This window comes from Strix aluco, chromosome 29 (assembly GCF_031877795.1).
Source record: "Strix aluco isolate bStrAlu1 chromosome 29, bStrAlu1.hap1, whole genome shotgun sequence".
NCBI lineage: Eukaryota > Metazoa > Chordata > Aves > Strigiformes > Strigidae > Strix > Strix aluco.
In genome coordinates, this window is record NC_133959.1 from 4,252,802 (window position 1) to 4,278,436 (window position 25,635).

Sequence of the window (25,635 nt, forward strand, 5' to 3'; positions counted from 1 at the left end):
CTCTGCAGCACAAAGCCCCATTCCCTGGACCACAATGTTCTCCTTGGAGAATTTGTTTTGATGGGTTATTGGCATCGCACGTGTCCAGCTGACAAGGGGAGGCGGCAGGAGGGTGAAGCAGAAGCTAAGTGACCATAAGGTTTTCTGTAAGACGGCGTTAACCCTCTGCTGCTTGATTTAGTGTCTTGTGTCCAAGAGGGAAAAGAGGATGGGTGCTTGCAACAGGATCTTGAGCTGCAAGGTTAGTTCAAAGTTAGTTTTGCTTGGTGGAAAATTTAAGGGAGGTGCATTTTGCCCATGTAAGACTGAGCATGGGTAGGCATTGATTAATGCAACCTCCCATTGACAGCACAGAAAGGACAAAAGCTAAGAACTTACCAGACCATGGAGAATGAGCTATTTATTCACCTTAGTCATCCCGTAGCTGATCGCTGAGCCGCATTCTAAAAATGTGCTGGAGAGTATTTACTGCTGTGCACGTAACCCTAGTCTGCAAGCAAGTAGAGGATTTCATTCTCATTTCAGACACTGATGCTCAACAAAAGACCACCAAAAATGTCAACAGTGGAAGCAAAATGCTTCTGCATTCAGTGTTTTTCAGTTTTCCACAGAACATTGGCTGAACTGGAAATTACATTGGCCAGAGAAAGAAATTGAAAGTATTATTTTCCCTAATGGAACTCAGAATTGCAGAAATTAGATATGGGAAAGTCCTATTAGCTCATCCCAGCTTCTTCCTGCCTGTAGAGGATTGTTCCCTGCAGTACATTTTCTGATCCAGTGTTAAGTCACTAGCAATGGGACTTCTACTATTTCCCCTGTTCCACATCCTGATGAATTGTCTTGTTAGGAAATGTTTCTTGATAACCAGACTTACTTTCCACTGATTAATATCTTCTCCTTTATCCCCATATCATCTTATTGGCACATCCAAAACAGCTTTTCCTCTCTGAAAGATGATCGTGCTCTTTAGATACTTCTACCTTGTTCTCAAATTTTCCCCTGTCACTCTCGGTCAACAACTAATGTGTGTGCTCCATCCCTAAGAGCTGTGCTCATTAATCAGTCCAGTCAGGCCCTTCATCGCTTCCACTGCTCTCTCCTGAGCTGTCTCCAACACTTCTAATATCAGATCACCTATTGAAATAAGTAATCTCAATACCACCAAGGTGCTGGGATCATGTTCGCCACTGGTACTGAATCACATGGGTGGTATTTATTTCATTTTTTTGAACTACAGGAACTGTTTTGGTCTGTTCCATATAAACAAAACTCATCTTTGTATGTCTGAGAAGCAATGAGTGCACCCAACACTCTGCCAACCTCTTCCCCCCCGGCAGCAGCTTTTACCCACTCTACTTACAGTAATATTCTGTTCTTGAAAGCCAGTGCTATGGCTGCAGCGCTGGAGGTGAACACCAGATGCCCAACACATTCATTTTGTCACGTTCGGATCTGCTGCTAGCCCCCTTCGCCCGGGCTTTCAAAGTGAGATTGAGAAACCCTGTGACTCACAACCATTAGAACCCGTGGCACTTACTGCAAGCACAGAGAAGTTGCTTTGGTGTCTCAGCCAACGTCTGAGTTGGATATTTATACTCTGCCTGCCTAAATCCCCTCTAGCAGTGCTAGAGAAGGTTGTCTCCCTGTTTCAGGCACTCCTGTGCCAGCACTAAGGAGCACAAAAGCTGCCGTGTCCCAGGCTGGGGGTAGCTGCACTGGGAGATGAGGATGAACCATCTCCAACATCTGCTCCAGGGATGTTCAGAGAGCCACTGCAGCACTGCTGGCTCCGTACGGGTGAGCTGTAACATGCGCCTGACATGGCCCCAGGCAGAACCCCCTATCCGGTGGCTGTGAACAGTTTTGGGGCAGCTCAGGGCCCATGGAAGCTGAAGCGCAGGTGACCAATAAATTGCACTGAGGCAGCACCAGTACAGCCTAGCTCAGTACTGGCTTGAATGGCAACTGCCTGCTTCCCCGTCCCCATCCTCCTCTCCGAGAAGGACTTGCGGAAGTCCAGGGATAACCAGAATATAAACCAGAATAAACTTTTGAAGTGCCATGTCTGCATAGAGATTTTGTCTAGAGTGAGAATACCTTAAAAATATATCTTGTATAGTAGACAGAGGAGAAGCCAGGTAGTTTTGGACAGACCAATCAATGTCTGACAGTATCTACCATACGAAACTGCCTCATGACCAAAGCAGAGGAGAGCCTATGCTCAGCAGGGAGATGCTACTGATGTTACACTAATAGTTTCCTCTCAAGGCTAAATTAAGGCAGAATGATTAAAGGACTGAAACACGACTCATATGAAGCATTTAAGATGAACTCTTCACTGATGGTTGGCCAGCAGCTGGGTGAGCCCCCCAATCTTACCTCCAGACAACTTGTCTCCCCCCCCTCAGTAGACCAGATAACCCAGCACACCACCAAGTACAGTACAAAAAGTCAGTGCCCCACTGGGAAGGTGTCATAGCCCAACCGAGCCCTGTACACCAGGAGCCAAAGAAGAAGATTTTGGAGCTCTACACCTGACCTGATTGCAACTGTGCACACAACAGTCCTCCTCTCCTCAATTTGCTTCCATCCCTTCCTCCCGCTGTCTTTTCTTTTTCCTGGGCTTTTCAGGACAAAGACTGCACACTCCTGAGCAGTGCAGACAGTGGCTGTGATCTTCCAGGGAGTCTCTAGGCATTGTAAAAAATAAATGCTGCTAAACTTTAAGCTCAGCTACTACATTTATGTTTAAATGGCAAAGGCAAAGCATAAATGCAGATGTTTATGTAACAAAAACACCGTCGTTTTGTGGTTGGAAATAAGACTTGTCAGCTATTTCACCACCTGGAGCAGGAAGGGCGGCAGAGGTGAGAAGGGCAGCATCAAACCTGATCAGCAGGTTTCAGTCCTTCCAGAGAGGGTACCTGCTCAGCACCATCAGAAGGACCCAATCCAGTGCGAGACATGATAAACTTATTTCCAGTCAGATGCATCACAGCCAGTGCTCTCGCAGGGATGCAGCTCAAAGCCCTCTGCGTCACCTTTGCTGCGCCCCGCTGAGGGCTGTGCTACTTGTAGTGGTGCCAAGGAATGGACTCAAGCCACAGGCTCACCATCAATCCCTCCTGTAAATACCTCATTTAATCTTTCTGCAGCTTGCTGCTTGGCACATGCTCTGTACTGGCAGGAGTCAGTCTCTCGGCCCATGGTGTTGTGTGCTAAGTTGTTATTCCAGCAAAAGCCCTTCATAAGGTAATGCAGGGAGGCCAGGTAGAATCAAGCACAAAACAGAGCCGTTCTCCTTCGATTTATGCATAAATCATGGCAGTTTTCAGTCACTGGCTCCACGAAACCATCTGCTAGACCCAAACCCCAGAGGATCCTGCTGGAGTACTGACTCCTCTCTGGTTAGTTGTCAACCCCGGCTCCACCTTGGTGGCAGGGACAAGCTGTGTGCTCACTCATCCCCAGGACAAACAAACATCTTGACACCATTTGTTTAGACACAATGACCCATAGCTGAGTTATCAGACCACAGGAGCTCCGGGATACCAGGCAGGAAACTGCATGTACTGTGTTTAACTATGTACCTTAGACCCTAATTAAAAGCCGTTCAGGATCAATGGGTCTGGACCCAGGAGTGTTTTCACTGGCTCTACAAAGGATCAGCAGGGTGTTTTCACAGCTTCCAAACTAAACCCACATGCAACAGCTAAGCACAAATGGCCTCAGGACAACACAGTGACTTTGCTTTACCCCATCACACAGCGGCGTCACCCTACTCATGGACCCCAGCACCCCACCTATTCCAGAGCCGCCCCGAGAGGGAAGCTGCTCACCAGGGACATTTGGCTTGTGAGAAGATACTACTACAAACCAGGAGCAGAGGCAGCGCCAAGGGCAGCTGCATGTGGCACCAAAACTCAGTTTTCTGTTCCCGCACTAACCCAGCCACTGAAGCTTACGGCGAAGCTCTCCTCTGTGCAGGATGCAGGGGTCACAGTACTTGTGCCTGTCTACATCACTGGATGTTCCTGAAATATTAAGGTCAGCTTGAGTTTAAACAACGAACCACATTCAGTTAAATTTTCTCTGCCCCTCATTGCAGCATTTTAGGAAAAAAGTGTGGTTCTTTACATTCTGATTTATCAGGGTCTGCCAGGCTCCTATCTAGGATAAACACTTGCAGAGGGATCTTATCATGGAAGATAAGCACTAGATAAAGAACCAATACCCTTTTCTTTAGGGAAAGAGTCAAGTATTTAGGCAAAACTCCTATAGTTGGTGTCAGAACTCAAGTCAGCTCTGTGGCCAGTGATCACCCACTGCAAAGCAGACTAAGAGCAACCACTTGCATTGCTCTGTGCTGCAGTCCTCGGACAGATCCACGGGCTTGGTTGTGTCTTTCCAGCCACACTGCCCAAGCAAAGTACAGCCAGACAAAGTTTTAGTAAAACAGGTGCACTCTGCTAGAACGAGCATGTGATACACCACGGGCATGACCACACTGAAACAGGAAACAAGTTCACGAATACAATTCACCTGTGGTAATCCAGAAGTAGTAACGCACCATCTCCATGTTTCAGAGACCCGTTGGTACTTTCTACAGCAATTTTCTCGCTGTGCTTTGGCTCAGGGGACTGCTCACTGCCTGTTTGACTTCTGTGCTGTGGCACGGCAGAAACACCTGCCCCAGTCTCCTGCGGGGAGGCACTGAGCTCTGCCTCATGCTACCCCCGAGGCAGCTGCATTGCAGGCTCACAAGCATCAGTGAAAAACTCAGAGGAAGCAGGGTAACACCAGAAAACTGCTTTCTGGGAACAAGGCAATCCCAGCCGTTAAAACAACAGCTTAAACAAAAAAGGCAGATAGTTATACCCAGCAGGCCCCCATGCAGGTGGCCTTCTCCCTCCCCAGCCCCCTCCCTGCCTCCTGCTCTCAAAGCTAGAGGAGCAAATTGCTTCCGCTCATTAGCATTTGACAAATAACCACAGAAGGAAAACAAGTCCCCAGCAGGATATGAATGAGCTCAGGCCTTTATTGCCATCTGACTGCACCAAACAAGCATGTCATCAATTTTCCATGCTCTATCGCACTGTTTCTCCCTTTTGGAGAGGGATGAGCACCCTCACCCAGGTTCAGAGTGGTCAAGTCAAAACAGAGCAGCAAAAGGAATGATCCGAGAGCTGCAAGATGGGAGCAGAGGTGACAGACACATGGCAACTTCCGAGCCTCTGGGCACAGACACAAGTGTCAGGCTGCCTCTGCAGGAAGGGCCGTGAGCACCGTGCTCATGCCTTGACCCCTCGAACACTAACTGCAAGCAAGAGTGCTGGCTCGTGGGAATAAGTGTTTTAACAGAGCAGTGGGGACCCAAGGTGGCCTGCCTAGCTCAGATCCTGGGTGGAAGGAGGCACAGAAAACCAGTCACCCATTAGCCCCACCACTGGGTTGACACTGCCTGCTTCTAGCATACATGGACCATAAGACCAAGGCCATAAGCATTTGAGCAGAACCATCCCCTCTATTTTTGATTGCTGTGATGGGGTGGCACTAGGTCTCTGGCCAAGGATTTAGAAGAGGGAAGAGGGGTACTGATCTCCACGGTAGCAGCTTTTCTCAAAGCCTGTGTCTGTCTCTGGTACAGTCCTGTCACTGTTAGGAGCCATCACATTGAGTGTATCACAGGAGCACCAGGTCCCTCCACGGGCCTCGCAAGTGTTGCTGTGGAACTGAACATTTTTCCTTCCAAAAAGGACTGTGGACTCCCATGTTCCACTTTGAACGGAGAGGAGGTATGTGAAGCATTTCTGCATGTGGTCTGGGGTCCACAGGCCGTGGAGGGACTGTTTGGATTTACCTGCTTGCTTCAAGGACAGCAAGAGCAGACAAGGTCCTTAGTTGAAATCAGGCAGGTTTTTCTGTGGCATTTCTCTAAATACAACCATTTCAGGCAGGACTGAGTCAGTAATACTCACTGAGAAGCAGAAAAGATGATTATCTTCACATGCAAGCAGAAGGCACGCTGTTTATGAGTACAAACATAAATGGGCTCACACTTTCATAACTCCCACTCACACATAGTTCAAGTGTTAATAAATGGTTGAGTAGCTGAGGTTTTAATGAGTAGTCAGCAGGGAGGTTAGGAAAGCAGTTATAGCCAGGAATGTAAGTGCTCATGAGGAAATCTTGGGAAGAGCTGCCATGGAGCACATAAATCAAAATTAAACATTAATCAAGAACAATTAGAAGAACGTAGTCAGGCCAATCCAAAGTTAAGTTTTTCAGGTTTTTCTTTGAACTAAGAAGCATTTCAAGTTGAATCAAATTTATTTCAAGTCTTTTGTTATTTAAGATTTTTAAAAAAAAACCCATGTGCCTGAGCTCCAGGAATCAGCTCTTCAGTTCATCCTCTTGCACAGTGCCAGCTACTCCTGGGAAGAATGACTTGGAAAGGGAACTTGTACACTGCAGACATTTTTCAGCCTTTCACATCTTTAACCAGGCTCTCCACTGTAAATCTAGTTCTCAGATCAAATCAGGAACAACAGAAAGGAATCCAGGGGAGGGGAAGGGGGACGGCTGCTCCTCTGCAGCCCTGCGGAAGCCAGAAGGTCCCTGCAGGTACAGAGGGAAGCGGCTGCTGCCTGAGCCTCCCTCTGCGTTCTGCCATCCCCCCCTGCACCTCACATCCTGCTGCCATCTCTAAATCCTGCCTACACCTTTGCTGTGCTACAGCCTCTGTTCCTCCAGCAGCTGCCCCTCCGAGGGGACCAGCAAAGCTCCAGGAGAGCCCAGGAAACAGGAGGGTTGAGATAATCAGTGCTCTCTCTAAAGCACTAAAAAGAAGGGGCTGTAAACAGCACGGTAAGAAAGCACATTTATTCTTGCATTAACTGCAGGTGGGTCTAGGCAAGGCACCACGAGAAGCATCTTTCCTTCCCAGGAGGTGATCAAAGAGGCCAGTCCCTATCAGGAGGAGACAAGGAGGCAGCACAGGCCAAGTAGGAGCTCAGGACTGATGCCTCACAGGTACCCAGCTGCCTTCACCCATGCAGGGACAGGCGAGCCCCCAAGGCTGGGCTGCTCCCCCTGCCCATCCAGCCACCTGTGCCACAGTTCAGACCCACCCCCCCCAGCCCTGGGGGGCAGCAGAAGTGACCCACAGAGGAGCTCAGAGACCCCGGCCCCCATCAGACAGCCTGACCTCACATTTTGGCGACAGCACAGGCACATTTACCACGGCAGATCTTACTTTCAGCTACCTCCCCCCCAATTAAACACCTTTTAGAGAATTTGTTAAAACCCCCCCTCCCCACACTGCCAACACAAACCTCAGCAGCAGCCCCTACCATGGCCTCCTAAGCACATACTACCCCCCCCCCCCTACTTTATACCCCTCCAGATGGATTCCCATCCTCCAGCCCTTGCTGCTCCCCAGTCTCCCCCAGGCTGACCCAGACACCTTAAAGGGACAGCCCAGCCAGCCAGGGCTCTGTTACAAGGGATTATTGATGCCAGGACAATGATACAGAAAATACAGTCCTAACAGGATGTTCAAGTTTGCCAGTGCCTCCTCCAGTTTCATCAGTGCACCCTGCTGCTCTTGGGACTGGCTCTGGATTCGCACAAAGTGGTTTTGCTGTTCTGAGAAATTATAAAATCAAACCAGTTCCTGACAGTTCTTGTCTGATCTATGTAAAAGCAAGTGGCTAGCTATATATAGATCCGATTGACTGACATCTCAATAGCTTCCTGCCTGGCTTTCCTGTGTGTCGTGGTGCACAGATCCGACTACTTTTTACGTGGGTGTTGCTTTTTTCAGTGCATTTTCACATCATAATGCCAACTTTCAGACATGGCCATTACCACAGGAGCTCTGGTTTGACATCCGTTCTCCCTGAGTGCTGTTTCTAACCATGGCGGAGCGCCCGAAGCCAACAAGAACACCTGGTATCTGCCGTTGCTGCAGCCCAGGGGATGGAGATCAAGCAGGTGCTGGAAAAATCAGGTCCTGTTACGTGAAATTAATAGTGGTGGAGGGTCCCTTGCACAGCTTCTTCCAGGCACTAGTTTGTTATGGTCATAAAAGCAATCCATTATATCAGTTCTCATTTTTGTCTTCATTTTACAGCATGAGAAAACAAAGTTGTGTGAGGTTTATGCGAGTCTGTTGAGGTTGTATCAGGGTTGCTCAGGTCCACCCCAGAGGTAGTGCTAAGGAACAGAGCTGTAGTTTGGAAGAAGAGCTTAGCTATGCCCAGAAGCCCCTGGCCTGGTGTATGGGCAATAGAAAGAACCAGGATGGTAGGACAAACTTTTTTAAAGCAAGAGCTTTAGAAGGGCTATAAATCATTCTGTTCAAATCTGCTCTCAGACTTCAGGGGGTGACTTTCCCTCATGGCTGGGGACTTAGAATTTTTTCTAATAAAGGTAATTTTCTAATAGGGTTCATTTGTGGCAACAAGGCTTGTATGAAATGGGCGGCATAGCCTGAATGAACCTCTGATCCCTGAGTTCACTCTCGTATCTCTGTGAGGCTTTCTTGACTCACAGCCCTATGCTTGGAGAAAACCAGTCTGTTTATAACAGAGCAGCCTGTGTAGGCAGCTGGAAACTTTGTGGGAGCCCGGTGGTGATCAATGGCTTCTGCCATCTCATATTCACCTGTTTGAACGATTGTCAAACATGTTCCGTTTGCTGTGATGTTCTGGTCCTGGACTTTCCAGAAAAGGGAATCAGCATGTTTGAGTGCAGCATCCTTGTGCCTAACCACTGTTTATCCCAGGTAGCTAGTGGAAATTAGTAGCACATCAAGAAGGCCGTCAACCTTCCACTGCCCACTCAGCGCTTCCTCTTCCTTGACTCATGAATGTGATTCATGAGGCTGACTCTGCAGTTAAAACCATGAGCTGCAATCCTCGCTCCTCACATCCTCCAACCCACCTTCCTGGGACCTGCCCTTGCCTGGGACCAGGCTGAGGTTGGGAAGATCTGGCATCCTCTCATGTCAGGGTCTGAACCTGGGGGATATGCCTGTCAGGTGTCTGAGCTGCTTTGGTGCCTGGAGGCATCAAGGGATTAGGACGCTTGCTTTGGTTCCAAGCACTGACTCCAGTTAGGGTTTGAGCTACAGGGTGTTTTCATTTGCCTTCGGTGTCCCAGACTGGCAGGTCTGCCAAGACCCCACTTTGCTTCATTTGATGAATTTGATGAAAGGGGCTCCACAACTCAGGCTTATTTGTGCTGCGCCTGATACAGTTTACGCCAGTCCCGCACCCAAGCTGCAAACGCCACTGAGACGGCTTCCTGTTGTGGTTTCCTGCCTCGGCTAAAACGCCTCCTCGGCGGAGCCTGCTCTCCCTTCCTGTCCTCGTCAGGGCCATTTCAGGGCCTAATGAAGACAACGAGCAGATAGGTAGAGTCTGGTTGCCATAAATCCAGCTCCTCGTGGGTCTTTGCTGTTGTAGGCTGAGCAGAGCAGGGTGCACACAGCAGAACGGTTTCTCCTGAGCAGTTTCATCCTGACCCCTCTCCCGTTCCTGATGACACAGAGCACGTATCCAGACAACCCCTTTCCAGCTCCAGCGGTCCCAGAGGCGGGCAGGAGGCAGCCCTGCCGCTATGCTGCTGAGCGGGCTGAAGGAGGCTGGGCAGGATGGAGCAGGGCTGACCACCGGCCCAAGCTCAGCTCCAGCCACTGCCTGAGAGCAGAGGCCGCTTCTGGAATAGCTCAATGGGCCCAACACATCGGGCAGTGACTTCTCCCATCATGTTCAGAAATGAGAGTTACGTTGGGAAGAATCAGGGCAAATACCCAGCGTGCTGGCTGAAGAACCAGCGTTTTCTTTACTCTGAACACAAGTGACACATTTACGGGAAATGCGGATGGAGACAAACGCTCTGATCTTTTTGGGGTCAGCATCTACGCAATTACAAAATCAAAGATCAGGCTCCAGGGAACAAATGAGACCCTTCAAACATGATAACGTTTCGATTAATCACCGGAAATTGGCTTCTGGTTGTGGGTGGGATTTTAGATGATTTGATACAAGACCTATAGCTCTTTGGCAGAAGGGGCTCTGCAGTGACTCTGACAACAAAGTGCCGTTGCTCGCTGGATTCCCACTGCAAGCTGGTGCTGCAGCAGCACGGTGGTAGGTTCGTTTCTGGTTTAGGCTGTTCTGAGCAGGGGGCTCCAGTAACTCTTGCACACTGCAGGTCAACAGAGACGGTGGGATTAAACTCACTTTGCAGTGATGACTGGCCGCATCTGAGCGCCGGCGTTCTCTGGAGCATGTGCACAATGTAGAAATAGGAACTGCCAGACAGGATCAGAGTATTGGCCAAATTTAGAAACCAGCCAGACTCAGGTATTGTGGGAAAAAATGCATACATTTTTCAAGAGACAATTAGAGGAAGGTTTCTTTTTGTTACTGTCAACTGATGGTTAATGTCTGCCCAGAAGCACTCAGGTTTATCTTTATGTCCTTTTGCTTTGTTTGCTGCAATTGTGTATCTGAATGTTTTTTAGACATTTAATATCCATCTCAGGTTTTAATCTTACTGCATTTAAGATTTTGGCCTTACAGACCCTCAAGACAAAACTAATTTATTCAGAGACGCAAAAGAATTTCCTTTTATTGTGAACAGGGCTGGAGAGAAAATGGTAGGAAGTCAAAGCTAAAAACTTTGGGATGGATGTAAGAAACACATTTTTAATAGTGAAGGTAATTAACCATTGGAACAATTCACTGTAGGTTCAGTGCATTCTCTATTGCTTGAAATCTTTAAATCAAGTTTAGATGGATTTTTACTTACATTTTCTAGCTCCATTCAGGGCGGGATAGAGAAATCACTGCGTGATTCTCTGGCAGGGGATATGAATGCATCACTGCTGCTCTCCATGTGGTGTTTGAAATGACCCTACAGATAGTCACTGAGGGCTGAAGAACCTCTGGACAGGGAAGTCTGAATTCCAATTAAACCTTTTTGAAAAATTATGTGTCAGTGAAGAATTTTGCTTCTCTCTTCCAGATTGAGCACCAGCAGCGTGTGAGCTGACCCAAGCAGTCCCGGTAGGCGCGTAGAGATGCCAGATGCTGCTGCTCACCTGCCCTTTTACTACGGCAGCATCGCCAGGTCAGAAGCAGAGGAGTACCTCAAGCTGGCAGGGATGTCGGACGGCCTGTTCCTGCTGCGGCAATGCCTGCGCAGTCTGGGGGGGTACGTCCTCTCCATGGTCTGCAACCTGCAGTTTTACCATTACGCCATCGAGCGCCAGATGAACGGTACCTACGCCATTGCGGGGGGCAAAGCCCACTGTGGGCCAGAGGAGCTCTGTGAGTTTTACTCCAAGGATGCTGACGGGCTCTGCTGCACCCTCCGCAAGCCCTGCAACCGCCCCAGTGGTGTGGAGCCCCAGCCCGGTGTCTTCGACAGCATGAGGGACAATATGGTGCGCGAATATGTCCGGCAGACGTGGAAACTAGAGGTACTGGCCATTGCCAAGGGTGGTGTGGGACTGTGCAGGGCTCCCTGGGGCTTACTGCTGCTTGCCACCTTGGCCTCCTCTGTCGCTGTCATCCCCCTCTTCCAGCATGGTAAAACAAGGTCCTTCTCGGAGGCTGCTGGCACTAAGAGCAGTCTTAAATCTCTCTCTTGTCCAATTTCTTCTTCAGAAACCAGCCTAAACATCATCTCGAGCCTTCAGACTCGTCCTCTGCTCAGCTGGTGTTGCGTCTGCTCTGCTGGGCATTGGAGCTCACTGCCTGCTTCGCAAGCATGTCCCCGTGTGCCGTTTGCTCCTCTGCAGCACCTGGGATGCTCGCTGCAGTCAGACCAGCGCTCTCCCCGTGAGGCGCCTGTGTCCCCATAACATTGTGCTGAAGATGTAACGAAACCAGACTTAAATTCTTGCTCAGGTTTTCCTCGCTCTTTGAAGTCAGTGGAGGTTTTCCCTATCAAACTGAGATACTGGGTACTGGATCTGTCTGTTATGTAAATTTAAAAGTAGCTACAGACAGGTTCCTGCATTTTATTGCAGACTGGACCGTATATAATATATGTATAAGGCAAAACTCTGTAAATGCTCCCACTGGCAGCCACGTAATTAGTTTCCTTCTACCTGCTGTCACCTTGACAGCGGCTACTCAGACACTTCCAAGTCCTCGCAGAAAGATGGCTCAGGCATTCTCCTTATGGAGCCTTTCAACAAAAGATCTCTAAATTTAGCCTATTTTAGGCCAAAGGTCTAAAAAAAGCCCAGGTCTTGACAGAATTAGGTATTCTATAGGGTTTCTCCAGGAAGCTGATCTGTGGACACTGGTAAATAACACAAAGGACATTGCCATCTACTGGCAAACGAAAAATTACAGTAGTTTATAAAATGTGTGGGGCCAGTAAAATTAACTTGGGGTCTCCCACACGATTTGCAGACTGCACTGCTTTTGACAGGTTGTAGTCTGGGGACAGTGAGCAGCCAGGAAGGCAGAAGCACCAGAAGGAGGTCCTGGTCTCCCAGGAATGTGAGGCTGAAAGACACCCATGAGACTGATATCAAGACCCCCTATACTAATATGATGACTTCTCTCTTCCTTCACCAGCAAGTCAATGGGCTTCAGCTGGATTCGAGGATTGGGACCAATTTAGATAAGGAAGGAATTGTGCTTTGCATCAGAACAGAATTAACCCACTATTGCTATAGGCATGATAAAGGCCACAGGCATTTCAGTTACGAGATCTTCCAATTTTCCTGTGTCATCTGCCCAAAAGGATGCAAAATAAACCACGCTGAAGCCATGCAACAGTGCAGCAGAATGGCAGGAGGTCTCATTTCTCACTCTTTTCCAGGGGGATGCACTCGAACAGGCCATCATAAGCCAGGCTCCACAGGTGGAGAAGCTCATCGCCACCACAGCCCATGAGAGGATGGCCTGGTACCATGGGAGCATCGCCAGGGATGAAGCTGAGCGGAGGCTCTACTCAGGGGCACAACCTGATGGGAAATTCCTGTGAGTATGCAAAACCCTGGCAGTTGCTGTGATCCCTGTATTGTTTACCATTTCCCCAGCTCCAGTACCCTGTGGTTACTTGTGTTACATGACGGAGAGCGAGAGGAGGTTTACCTGAATATGGTCAGATTGTGGTTACAGATCTTTCACAGACAGGGTCTGATGCCCCAAATCTATTATTGTCCAGACAGTGTCTGACCTCCATGAAGAGCCAATCCTGAGCTTTATTTGTTTCTCATGTTTAGATATGTCTATGGAGTATGCTTGTTAATGCACGGGATGATATAAGATATAGGGTTCAGTGGGTGAAGACATTTAACACTGACACATAGACAGTGTACGGCCAACAAAATATAGGAGAAAGCATTTGCTCTGCATCTCTGCTGAGGTGAGATAGCCCTTAATTTAATTATCTCCTGAATGGGTTAGGGAAAGAAAGAATTAGCTGAAGAGGGTGGAGGAGAGGGGCAAGTGACTGAAGGTGAACGGTCCCGCCTCAGCCTCTGCAGAGGGGTGTCGGGAAGGTGGCAATTCCAACAGTGCAGTGCAGAGACACCTTACCAAGTCCCCACCCAGCAACCCACCGCTGCTGCAGCCATGATAATTTGCAGGGCAAAACCTAGAGTTGCTTTTAATAGTTCTCCTTTCTACCAGGTTGAGAGAAAGGAAGGAAAATGGCACCTACGCCCTCTCCCTCGTCTATGGCAAAACGGTGTATCACTATAGGATAGACCAGGACAAGTCTGGGAAGTACTCCATCCCCGAGGGGACCAAGTTCGACACGCTCTGGCAGGTACCGTACTGTGGGATGCTGACCACTGCTGTCCTAGTACAGCGAAGGCACTTTCCCCGTGTTATAGGTGCCCATGCCCTGAGGAAAAGGAAAGGCCATGTGGAGGTTTAAAGGCTTTAAGACCATACATGGGTGGTTGTAGCCCCTTCCAGAAAACCCTTACATTCCCTGGATCTGGCTGTCTATCAGCTCACCTCATTGCATTCATTTCTGTGCACTCCTAGATCCAAGTCTGGGATATCACAGCAGCTCTGAAGTAGTGCTGGCTTTACCACTGCCTTCATGCCTTACACCGGTCTGGTGCCTGTCCAAGGAAACAAGAGGAGCAGTGCTTTTTATTTCTAGCTTTAAACCAGAATACTTGAGATGGTTACATTAATAACACTTGCACCCCATCAGCAAACATCACCCATTCAGCCACAGCGTGCACCTCAGACCTCTGCCTGCAGCAAGCCCTGATGAGATTGTTCATCCCAGGCTGACCTTCCCGTGCACCCCCACGCTGCTCCTGGACCAGCAAAACTACTGTGTGCAGATTGCTGCTTTATGTTCCAAGTGACTGACTTCTGTGCAAAGACTAGGGGAGGGCAGAAGTCTTGAGCCAGCTGCCAAAATCTTGACATGACTGAAGATCCAAGTCCCAGGAGACACATCCTATCACCCTGGAGAGTCAGGGGGTTTGGGAAGTGGAGATGGCTGCAATGAGGGTGGGGCAGGGTCTTTAGGGAATGTGACACATGGTCCAGCAACTCTTGGCAGTGCTGGGGGGTCGCATGCCCCCCCGCACCGGAGCCCGGCTCTGCCCCGTGGCACACACCTCGGACCTGCTCCAGGGAACGGATACCAGCGCTTCCTCCTGGGCAGGGCTGTCTGGAGGACAGTAACTCTGTTTTGCTGAATTTTCCAAATTCCCAGGACTGTTTTCACTCTGTTACTGAAAACAAAGACTTTGGGGCATTTTTATGGCAACAGAACTGTGCCAGGCTCCCAATCGCAGATGAAATCTGAGCCAGACAGGAGGGGAAGAGAAAGCCTTGTCTCCCCCGCGGTCCGGTGGCCAGGGGCTGGGCTGGTCGTCTCCAGCCAGAGTCAAGTCCCAACTGTACTTGAACCGGCGGTTGCTGCAGTGAAAAACTGCCTGGGATCCACAGAGCTAAGCCTGGGGTTCCTCTGGGAAAGCAGAAGGTTTGTCTCAGGCTTTATCAAACACAGTATGACTTAAAAACCTTTCTGGATGGGCAACAATAAGATTATGCTGAAAATGCCCTACCCAGATCTCCTGCTGGAGATTTTCCTTTTGTCTTTCTTCAGTCCTTATCTAACTTCCCAGGTTCTTCCCAGCTCTGGTAGATATCCAGGTATGCAAGTGCTTACTCTAGGAGATCCCTGAGTGCATAGATAGGAGATGAGAGAAAGATAGTCTAGTCTCTGTCTGCCATAAATCTGAGAGAAATCATTACCATAAGCCACACAAGTTGCCTGCAATAAAAAGAGGTTATTTTCTCCTCACAATAATTTATTTTTCCTCCTATTCCTTTCCCAGTTGGTGGAGTACCTAAAACTCAAACCGGATGGGCTGATTTTCTACCTGAGGGAAGCCTGTCCCAACCCCAACATGCCAGGTGAGCTGACATCTCTCAGAGCCATTCCTGGCCTCAGTTTACCACCAAGTGGGGCCGGTTTGAGCAGCATCAACCTAAGTTTCCTTTACTGTGTCCAACCTTGCTCAGACCTTGGTGGTGAGGGAACAGTAAGGTCTCTCTGCTCCTCTGGCAAACTGGGCAAGTCTCACGTCATGTTGTCTGCTGAAAGTGGCCACTCTCCAGGCCTGGCCTAGGGTGGCCCAAAGACAGGAGCAGATGGGAGAATCGGTGCTCCAAATGGATTAAGGACTTCTGGTGCCAAACAGACGGCTTCTGAAAAATGACCTGGTTTTTAGGCAGCAGGAAACAACATGTCCTGCAAGTCTGGTCCCTAGTGGGTCTCCTGAGCTGAACACTCAAAACCGTGGGTCACTTTGTCCTGGTCCAAGTGTCACAAATATCACTTCAGAGCCTGCCCGTGGGACCCTCGCTCTCCTGGACAAGGGCTCTGGGGTACAGCTCAGCCAGTCCCTGCTCTGGGACTGAGGGAGAGTGGAGGGTGCTCCAGTGGGTCTGCACTTCCCCTGAGGGCTGGTCTGGGAATAATGCCCACATCCAGCCACATTTCCACACCTTTTTTGGCTAAAGCTGTGGAAACCATCCTTTGGTGGGGGCGATCAGACACAGGCGTTCACACAGTCCTTCAAGGACTGGTGCTCTGATCCTGCTTGGGGCATAGGCAGACTCTTAATAACAACTTATCTCTCCTGATTCACAGCATCTGCAGCACCGGTTCCACCGACCCACCCCTCCGTGAGCGTAAGTTTTGGGGAGGGTCTATTTGATTGGTACCTTAGTGGTTTAATGTTATTGCATTTCAAGCTTGCTGATCAAACTCTGCTCTTCAAACGCTGCTCTTCTCTAAAACTCAGTAACTCAAATGGAATATATTAAGCCCAGCTGCAATGTTGTCCCCTTTCCAGCTTGGATGGGGACGAGGAATAGCTGGGCACAGCTACCGTTAGAGCTGAAAATGGTTTCCATTCATACTGTGCTCCTTGCAACATGTGGGCTTGTCCTTGGGGAGCCCTCTCCCCCCTGCCCTCTTTGCCAGGCAGGAGCGAGGAAGACGTGGTTGGATTCTGGGAACACTCAGCCTTGCTGCTGGCCGCTGGCCACCGGCCAGGTCTTTGTGCTCCCTCTCCGTCCCTAGCCTCGGGGTATGTCTGCGCTCAGTCACCGCTCCAAGTGCTGAGCAGTGTTGAAACCAGCTAGTTTGGGCTATATGAGCAGCCCATCCCAGAGCCCAGCAGAGGCTAAATAAAGGCCTGAGCATACACCCATCTTCTCGGAGAGCTTTCACAATCTGTGGTGGGCTCCCATGTCACAGCGACTCTGCTGCAAGCAGTGCCGGCGTTCAAAGCTGTGCCGGACAAATGTGTACCATACCACTTTGTCGCTCTCTGCTTTTGGGACAGTGGCTCTACACAGTGTCCATGTGTGCTCCCAGGGGCCACTCTTTGGGCAGGCAGGTGTGCCAGCTGCAAGCCGAGCTGCCCCCGGGGTTCCCTTCGCTCCCTGTCTCAAAACAAGCTGCAGAGGCTTGGCTGGGATGACCCCCGCTGCTGCAGGGGACTTGTCACTTTGGGATGGGGAAAGCAGAGCAGGCAGAGAGCAAAATGCAGCCCTGTGTGCATGTCCCTTGCTGCTCAGGTAAACACAGAGCCCTCAGCACCTCACCCTGCATAGCCCACAGGCTGGCTACTGGAGGGCTCCATAGCACTGAATCCCCCAGGGTCTGATCCCAGCTGTGCAGCTGCAGTGGGGGTACCGGCCAGCCAGCACTGGAAGAGAAAAGTCGTCTCGATACCACTCCAGTATCTTGTGCCTACCTCAGGGCCTTTCAGAAGGAATCACCAGCTGGGGCTCTGTTGGGCTGCAGAGGCTCCCCTTCCCTCTCCTCTCTGAAGCAGTTTCCCCTGATTCCTTTATCCACTTTATCCCTGTTTCTTTTTCAGAGACACCTTGGGCCTCTCAATGCAGATGGATACACGCCAGAGCCTGTAGGTAAGCATCTCTGAAAGCCCTCTCCTCCTAATAGAAGACAGGACCTGGGGATATCGCAGGAGCCATGGGGGTTTCCTGGCACATCTATATCACTTTCTGGACAAAGAGCTGTGCTACAAAGCCCCTTTCTTACAAAGGCACCCAGGAAGATCCCAGTCGTTTCAGGGTCTTGAGACACTAATATTGCAAAACTGTTTGCCCACACGCAACTCCCAGTAAATCAAGCCCTATCCCATTCCCCATCGTACCCGGTAAATCAAGCCCTATCCTATTCCCCATCTTCCACCCTGCCTTCTAAATACTCATTGTATTCAGTTATATTTCAGTGGGGTGGTCCTGCAGGGCGTGATATGTGGAGTGGGAATGCTCAGACACCTCTCCCCATCCTGGCTCTTTTAGCAGCTGTAGGGGTTGTGAAAGGAAGGGACATGCCCAGGAGGGAGGCTTGAATGCTGGAGCTTGAAGAGAGTTGGCCAAGAGACTAAAGAAAACCTTCCCAACCAGTGAGGGAGAGAGGGATGGGGAAGGGTACACTGTTTACAGTTATAAACAACTATATGTCTTGGAAAGGTGCAGGAAAGTCACGCCTGCTACCCATGGACACCAGTGTCTACGAGAGCCCCTACAGTGACCCCGAGGAACTGAAGGATAAGAAACTTTTCCTCAAGAGGGACCACTTGATGATCGATGAAGTGGAACTGGGGGCAGGAAACTTTGGCTGTGTCAAGAAAGGAGTCTACAAAATGAGAAAGTGAGTGCTGCCCTGAAGGATGTTGAGGAAGCTGGAGAAGGGTGCTCCAGGCTGAGCTCAGAGGTGTCCCCAGCTATCCTGTTTCTAGATAGGACCCTAAAGTGATAATGGGGTGGAGGTATCAGAGACTGATAACTTTCCACAGATTTTCAGCGACAGCTTTGTTGCTCTGCGAGTGTAATCTGCGCTGCACGCTCCTGGGCATAAGACTGCCACTTCTAAAGGCATTTTCTGGGCTCAGAGGAGCAAGTCCATGCTTCTGAGGTCATCTTGGTCCAAGTCAGGGCAAAGGAGTGAGACAGGGGAGATGTGCCATGCTTGGCTCTGTTGCTGGTTGTCTAGGAGTCCACAAAGGGGCTGTTGGCCACTTTGTGCCTGAGTTTCCTCCTCGAAAGATGGCAATAATGATGCAGATCTCAGTGTGTGAGGTGATGCACCTTCAGATCTACAGATGGCAAATACTGGCCTACACTTAGAAGGACGAGGTGATCCTTATCTCTTTGGCCTTCTAGGAGGCCTGGGATACCAGTATTATGCAGGACTCTGCCAAAACAGGCTACTGAGATTGCTGTTGAGAGATCAAACAGTATCACGTGAGAGGTGATTTGCATTCCTGGCTGTGATACATGAGTCCAGCTGCTGTTTAGTTCATCCCATGTGTGTTCCTCTCGCTCTCTGTGCAGGAAGCAGATCGATGTGGCCATAAAGGTGCTGAAGAGCAACAATGAGAAAACAGTGAAGGATGAAATGATGAAGGAAGCCCAGATCATGCATCAGCTGGACAACCCCTACATTGTCCGCATGATTGGGGTCTGCGAGGCAGAGTCCCTGATGCTCGTGATGGAGATGGCTTCTGGAGGGCCGCTCAACAAGTTCTTGTCTTCCAAGAAGTGAGTACTGAATAAAATGTGGCTGCCTGATTTTCTGCACTTCTCATCAAACTCTGCTGCCAGGGGAGCCTAGCTTTGTAGGTGGAGGGAAGCTGATAACAGCAGAAAGTGATGTCTTTTCATGTGAAGTAACAGGGACTGATGCTTCTGGAGCAGAGATGTCTACGTTCATTCTCTCTTGCAGCTAGAAAACTTGGAGGGGACCATCATGTACAGAGTAATGGCAGGTCCTGTATTATGCATTGTCCTTTCATCTTCCCCAGAGACGAGATTACAGTCAGCAATATTGTGGAGTTGATGCACCAAGTATCCATGGGGATGAAGTACTTGGAGGAAAAAAACTTTGTCCACAGGGATCTGGCAGCCAGAAATGTCCTGCTGGTCAACCAGCATTATGCCAAGATCAGTGACTTTGGACTCTCCAAGGCTCTTGGCGTTGATGACAGCTACTACAAGGTAAGTGTAAGCACAGCAAAGGATCCAGAGAGCTAGCAGGAGCCCTCCTGGCCGAGGACTGAGACTCCAGAGTCAGGGGGTCTGGGCTCTTCCCAGGAGTCCTGCTGCACGACCACATCACACTCTGGCTGGCCTCACTGCTGTGACATTAAAAGGGGCTTTACAAAGGTCCAGGTGGCAAGGAGGAAATTCAGAGGGATGCAGAGGCAGTGAGGGGGATGCAGTGCAGTGAGGTGACAGGAGAGAGGAGAGAGGAGAGGAGCCAGAGCAGAGCGCCGGGAACAGAAGCTGGTGAAGAGTGAGCCAGGGCTGATCTTCCTGGCAGTGTGCACCAGGGCTGAGCCCTGGGGCTGGGGTGCAAGAGGAGGGTGGCACCATGGGACAGTGTCCCGCATCCAGGGATGGCTGAGCAAGACAGCAGGGCCTGGGCTGGGGTTTGGGGCTCAGGGCTTAGGGCTCGGGGCTTGGCACCTTGAGCTCCCAGCCCAGGGCAAGGGGATTTTTCAGCAGCATGGGATTGCATTTGACACATTTAGCAAAGCAGAATTCAGGTTCAGCTCATAGCGGTCTGTGTCTCAGGGAGGAAATGTTCCTCTTTGCTTTGCTGCAGGCCAGGACAGCAGGAAAGTGGCCCTTGAAATGGTATGCCCCCGAGTGCATCCTCTATCACAAGTTCTCCAGCAAGAGTGATGTATGGAGCTATGGTGTGACCATGTGGGAGGCCTTCAGCTACGGGCAGAAACCATACAAGGTGAGGCAGAGCTGGGTCCATCATGGATGGATGCTACAGTCTAGCGTCCCACTCTGTAACAGGCTGACACACACTGAAACTCCAATTTCTATTTCCTTGAGTGGGTGCTGTTCCCACTGTTGAACAGAGGGGAAGGAAGACAAGCTCACTTCCAGTTTACGAAAGGCACAAATTAGATTGCTTGGATCCTGCAGCTTTCTGTTCATTTAAAGGATAAGAAACAAACCCATTTGGGTTTGAATTAAAGCAGATCTTCTTTTTTGATCCTCTGCTCACTTGCAGAGCTGAAAAATCAGTTGCTTAGCCACTGCTCTGCCCATGCTTGGGATGGGGTCTGCAGGCTGGGCTGGCCACAACGTGAGACACCGCTTCTGGGTGCCAGGGTTGAAAACAGTGACTGTATGGGATGTGTGGTGCGTGGATCCAAAGCCAGGCCCAGCTCTAATCTGTCTCTTCTATCCCTGTTGCCATCTCCAAAAGCATTAAAGCATTTCCCATTTGATCCTATCCTAGAAAATGAAAGGCCCAGAGGTCATCAGCTTCATAGAGCAAGGGAAGCGCATGGACTGCCCCACAGACTGCCCGGCGGAGATGTACGCCCTCATGCAGCAGTGCTGGACCTACAGGTGAGGCTTTCACTAGCTCAGCTCTCAGCTGGGGGGCAGGTCCATCAGAACACTGTCTGGATGGTGGCAACATAAAGCAAATGGTGCCTCCTGCCTTGGTCTCATTCTCCAGCCCCTGATGAATGATGTACCTATTTCTTTATTATCATACCCCTCCGTGTGCCTGTACCAATCCTGGAGGATGGCAGAGCCTCTGTGCCTTTGTCCCTCCCCATCCCAGAAAAGTCTTAGCTGCCTTTCTAAGCCCTGGTACAACTGGGCTGCTGTTGTCCCCCAGGTTCTTCTGTGCTTGGTATCTTCTTATTTCATCAATCCACTTTTGTCCTTTCTGGTGACCCTCTTTGTTCCTTTCTGCCCTTGCAGATGGGAAGAGCGTCCAGGATTTATTACTGTGGAAAACATAATCCGCACCTACTACTACAGCATCGCTACGAAGACAGAAAATGGGCCAGAGACAGAGGACAAATCTCAACTTCCTTGAGTTTCCTTCTCTGTTCCTCAGCACACACCCTTCCTGCATGGCACCTGGAAAGGCTCTTTGCAAATTTTTGCTTTAATCTCTCAAATGCCGGTTTTGTTTCTCAAGTAGTTCCAGAACGAAGAGCCTGGGAGACAATGCTGTCACAGCAGACAAGGGCCCTCAGCTGTGCCTCGTGTTTCCAAACAGCCGGCCATGATTTACATCTCCAGCCTGACCCAGCACAGGACAGTACAGACACTATTATAGTTCCTTCATACCCACTTCCAAAACTATCCCAGGACCTCAGAGCTTAATGCCTACCAGGCTCACTAAGGATGAACTGTGTTGGCTCCAGCAGACCCGGATTTTTCCAGACCCCTTAAAAAACATTTTTTTCACAGAAAACCACCAAGTACACATTTCTGGTGAGGTTTGCATGGACTGAGACACAGACCAGGGAGCCATCGAGTCCCCTTTCCCTTGGCTTAGGGCAAGAAGCAGCTGGTGTGCTGCTTGCTCCCAGGAGAGACGGGGAGGAGCAGTGGGGCAGAGCTGCATGGCACCACAGCTTTGTCCTCCGTGGACCCTGTCAACCGCAGCTCTTACACCCCGGGGCGCTGCCATGTGCTGTTCAGCACAGAGCACGGTGTACATCCCCCCTGCTCTGCCACAGCCCCCCAAGTTGGTTATGGCTTCTGAAACAACCAGACTCTCAGGACCCACTGCTCACGTCCTCGATCTCATCTGGCCCCTCTGTGCTAATGAAATAAGCATCTTGCTTTTCAAGCCTGAAACTTGATCGTCCTGTAAATAAACTATTTTATATTTTTTAACATACCTATGGCTCAGACTATTGAACTATCATAAATGTTTGCAACTGTTTCAAGCTGAAAAGAAAACAACTGTAATTTCCCTCCACTAGGCCAGGGTTTCCCTCCCTGATGCTCACCATAACCCTGCAGAGTCACCAACCTGGTCACCCTTGGGCTGGCTTCCCTGTGGAGCTGGAGATTTCTTGCAGCTTTCTTGCAGCTAATGGCAATATACAGTTGCTTAGTTTAGTCCACCGTGGAAACCCACCTATGAAGGCTTGTACTGGTCTACCCCCACCCCCGGATGCAGTGGATTACCCATGTTGGGGGGACTGTGGTCTGCACTGTTGCAGAAAGCAGAGTGGTTGTGAAGGCTGGGGAAGTGGGGGAAGCAGAAGATCAGAGCTCTGAGATACAGTGAATAGAAAAGCTTATCTCTCACCATCTTTTGGTATCCAGCCACACAGTAGCTCACAGAGTACCTTGTCCCCAAGGTAAAATAAACAGCTACAGTCCAGGGCAGGGCACAGCCCTTATCTAAAACCTAATGGGAGGTGGATTTGATCTGAAGACAGCGGTGTCTGGGGAGCATTCAGGTATGAGGCCTATATTAACCTCTGGGTAATTAGGCTGTTTAACCTTAGGTCTGATGAAAAACAGGAGCGTTCCCCTCTCCTTGCTTAGACTACAGCTGCCAGTGACACCAACTATTTACATGCCGAAGCATTTTCTCTCTCAATCCCATTAGCTTGTCCTGTATGCTTGAAAACTACGGACATATTATCCCTACCAGGAGAGGGGAAAACAGAGATATCAGAGGAGAAAGTGGCCTGTTCCTGTTTGTTCAGTGAGTTAGTGGCAGAGACAGGAAAAAAATTATCCCCTATGTCATGTTTTCCTCCCAGAGAAAGGAGCTGTTTTGCTGGAAAAGAGAAGGTTCAATGTGTTTTCTACTTGAAAATCACTGCCAAAACACTTTGTTTAGAGTTTTCTTTCAAAACAAATCCATTTTCTGCTTTGAAATGATTTTTCTTTTCAGCTAACTGGTTGCTGGTATTTTTTCAAATGGGGAAGGAAACTACCAGAGAGGTCGTATTCCCAGAGGAGTTTCTGGTTTAACTGGAGACAATTTCAGTGCCCACACCCTGACAGACAGGGCGTCAATCCCTTGAGATTATGCCAGGGGAGTAAGGGGCAAGGGCTTATTCTCTGGAAAGCTGTCTGGGCTGTAGATGTTGCTCTGGCTGTTCCAAGAGCATCGCAAAATGTCAGGAGTTGCTGTGGGGGAAAAAGGGAGGGAGACAACCAGGATGTGAAGTCACAGGGCTCTGTGCCTCATGAGTCTTTGTGACTCCTGCTTTTGGCATGTGCAGGCTCTGACAGTCACCCCCGAGGGGAATGTCCTTTGACTTCAGGCACTGCCTCCCTCCTCGGCATCCCCAGTCTGCAATCACAGAAGGGGCTCAGCCCCCTCAGTAAGACACATCTCCAGGTCCCACAGTGCAATGGCCCTGCAGACCAGGACAGCCTCTTCTTCCCCATCCACAGCATGGATATATCTAGCTCTGTCCTCTCTCCTCGCTCACTGCTGGCAGGTCCAAATATTGAAACACTGCTGGACCTTTCAGTCCTTTGGCTGACTGATCCCAGAGGCACTGGGTGTTAGAGAAGAGCTGTGTCACTGATAAGATAAAGGCAGAGGCTGTAGTTAGCACAGACTCAGAGCTCAGTGCTCTATGGCTGATTCTGCTCTCCCATAAACTTCCTCAAATCCTTGCTTTTCTTGCTGACCTCTCCTTACCTCCTTCTCTTCACTTGCCCATTTCTCTCTGTTTCACCTGAATCTTTAAAGCTCTTGCTCTTCTGATTCTTGCACTCATCTTGCAAGGGAAAAGATGAACTTCATCTTCTAACTGAGCACCCACAACGATAACATGAGACAGGATAAAGTATTGGTAACCATGTCTGATCAACACTATATAACACTCCATCACATCACCAATGCTGATCTATCTCATTCCAACCTATCTTATCACCAGTACATGCCTATTTATCAATTGCACATATCACAAGGACATACTGACCTTTCTATCTCTTTCAGCTATCTAGGCACTTTCATTTTGTTCAGCAGCACAGCAACTACATGACTAACACAGCTCTGTGTTCACTGACCTTTGTATCATACCCCTAAGTAATTTACAGAAACAATGCTAAAGTATATTTTCAAGGCTAGCGCTGGGTATTTTCCCCTCTCTCCCCAAGAAATGCTGCCTGTGAGGTTCCTCAGGGCACGGCTCAGCACTGGCAGTGGGACTCCTGTTTTGTTGCTGGGCTGTCCTCTCTCCCAGGAGCCTGGCCAGCAGTTAAGCTGCTTGGTTTTGGCTGCTTTCTAAATACCTGTGCAGCACAGAAGGCAGACCTAGAAGCACTAGGCAGGGAGAGGGGACCAGCCCACCCAAAGAGCACTGGCAGGCTCCACCGCAGCTGCCTCCATGTAGCCCTTGCTGAGATGAGCTACTGCAGCACTCAGACCTGCTCCATGCCTGGGGAGAGGGCAGGTTTGCATTTTCAAGCTCTCTGTCCTGCTGGATGGCTCCAGCTGTTGGCAACTTGGAGACACTGCAAGGGCAGGGCCCAGACCTACTCACCATCATCACTCATCTTGTTATGAAATGTCTGGCAACCATGAAGTCACAGAATGTCCCTGTCCTGATAAAATACACCTCAAAATCAGAGATTTCTCCATAAAAGTCAGGTGAATAGCTGATCCTCCACTGTCCCCTTCTCTCCCTCCATGGTAGGAGACAAGCTTGCTTCTAATTACAGCAGAAGGAAGTGAGACAAGGGTAGGATATGACTTGTCAGTAGTTGCACAGGGGCCTAAAAGAAAAGTTCCCATCCACCCTTGTTTGTTTTCATACTTCCATCTCCAGATGATGTCTTCTTTTTATGTTCAAAGGTCTTCACAGTTCAGAGAAGCTGAGCAAGCCAAATTATGCCCCATCACAGAGTGCCATCACATGCATTGGTATACTCACTCAGCAGGGGCCCAGAATTAGCCAAGTCTTATTGTAGAGGCTTTTACCATCAACCCATCACACATGAAATAAAAAGTATGTGCAAGGCACTGGAAGATGAAAAGCTAGGTGCAAAATTAGATGCTCTTCACTGACAAGTGGCAAGTGATGGGGCTGGTTTAGGTATTTACAAATATCCAAGTCCTGAGAAAAAGAAACTCTCTTTTCACAGCAGGAGGAAATTACTTATTTTGCCACCAAGAAATCTGGTAGAGCAGGCCTTTTCTTCTTTTGTTTGTAGTTTTTTTAATGTTACCTTGGTTTTGCCTGTCAGATAGAAATCTCTGCGCTAGCAGGGGAAACTGTAAACATGTCTTCACAAGTGGTTTTTTTGGTCAGCAACAGAAATCTTG

General features: G+C 49.5%; 1 protein-coding gene across 1 annotated transcript in view; it reads left to right on the forward strand.

Moving 5' to 3' along the window:
* The window catches only part of ZAP70 (zeta chain of T cell receptor associated protein kinase 70), a 28,859-nt gene extending 6,672 nt beyond the window's left edge, over nucleotides 1–22,187 (forward strand). The window contains exons 2-13 of the mRNA XM_074808513.1: nucleotides 11,041–11,497; nucleotides 12,856–13,016; nucleotides 13,671–13,809; nucleotides 15,353–15,431; nucleotides 16,171–16,211; nucleotides 17,411–17,459; nucleotides 18,030–18,210; nucleotides 18,894–19,100; nucleotides 19,364–19,556; nucleotides 20,167–20,307; nucleotides 20,821–20,933; nucleotides 21,297–22,187. Of these exons, the coding sequence (XP_074664614.1) occupies nucleotides 11,096–11,497; nucleotides 12,856–13,016; nucleotides 13,671–13,809; nucleotides 15,353–15,431; nucleotides 16,171–16,211; nucleotides 17,411–17,459; nucleotides 18,030–18,210; nucleotides 18,894–19,100; nucleotides 19,364–19,556; nucleotides 20,167–20,307; nucleotides 20,821–20,933; nucleotides 21,297–21,414 (1,824 nt within the window). The 5' untranslated portion in view covers nucleotides 11,041–11,095 and the 3' untranslated portion in view covers nucleotides 21,415–22,187. The remainder of the gene's footprint in view (nucleotides 1–11,040; nucleotides 11,498–12,855; nucleotides 13,017–13,670; nucleotides 13,810–15,352; nucleotides 15,432–16,170; nucleotides 16,212–17,410; nucleotides 17,460–18,029; nucleotides 18,211–18,893; nucleotides 19,101–19,363; nucleotides 19,557–20,166; nucleotides 20,308–20,820; nucleotides 20,934–21,296) is intronic.
* Nucleotides 22,188–25,635: the final 3,448 nt, after the last annotated feature.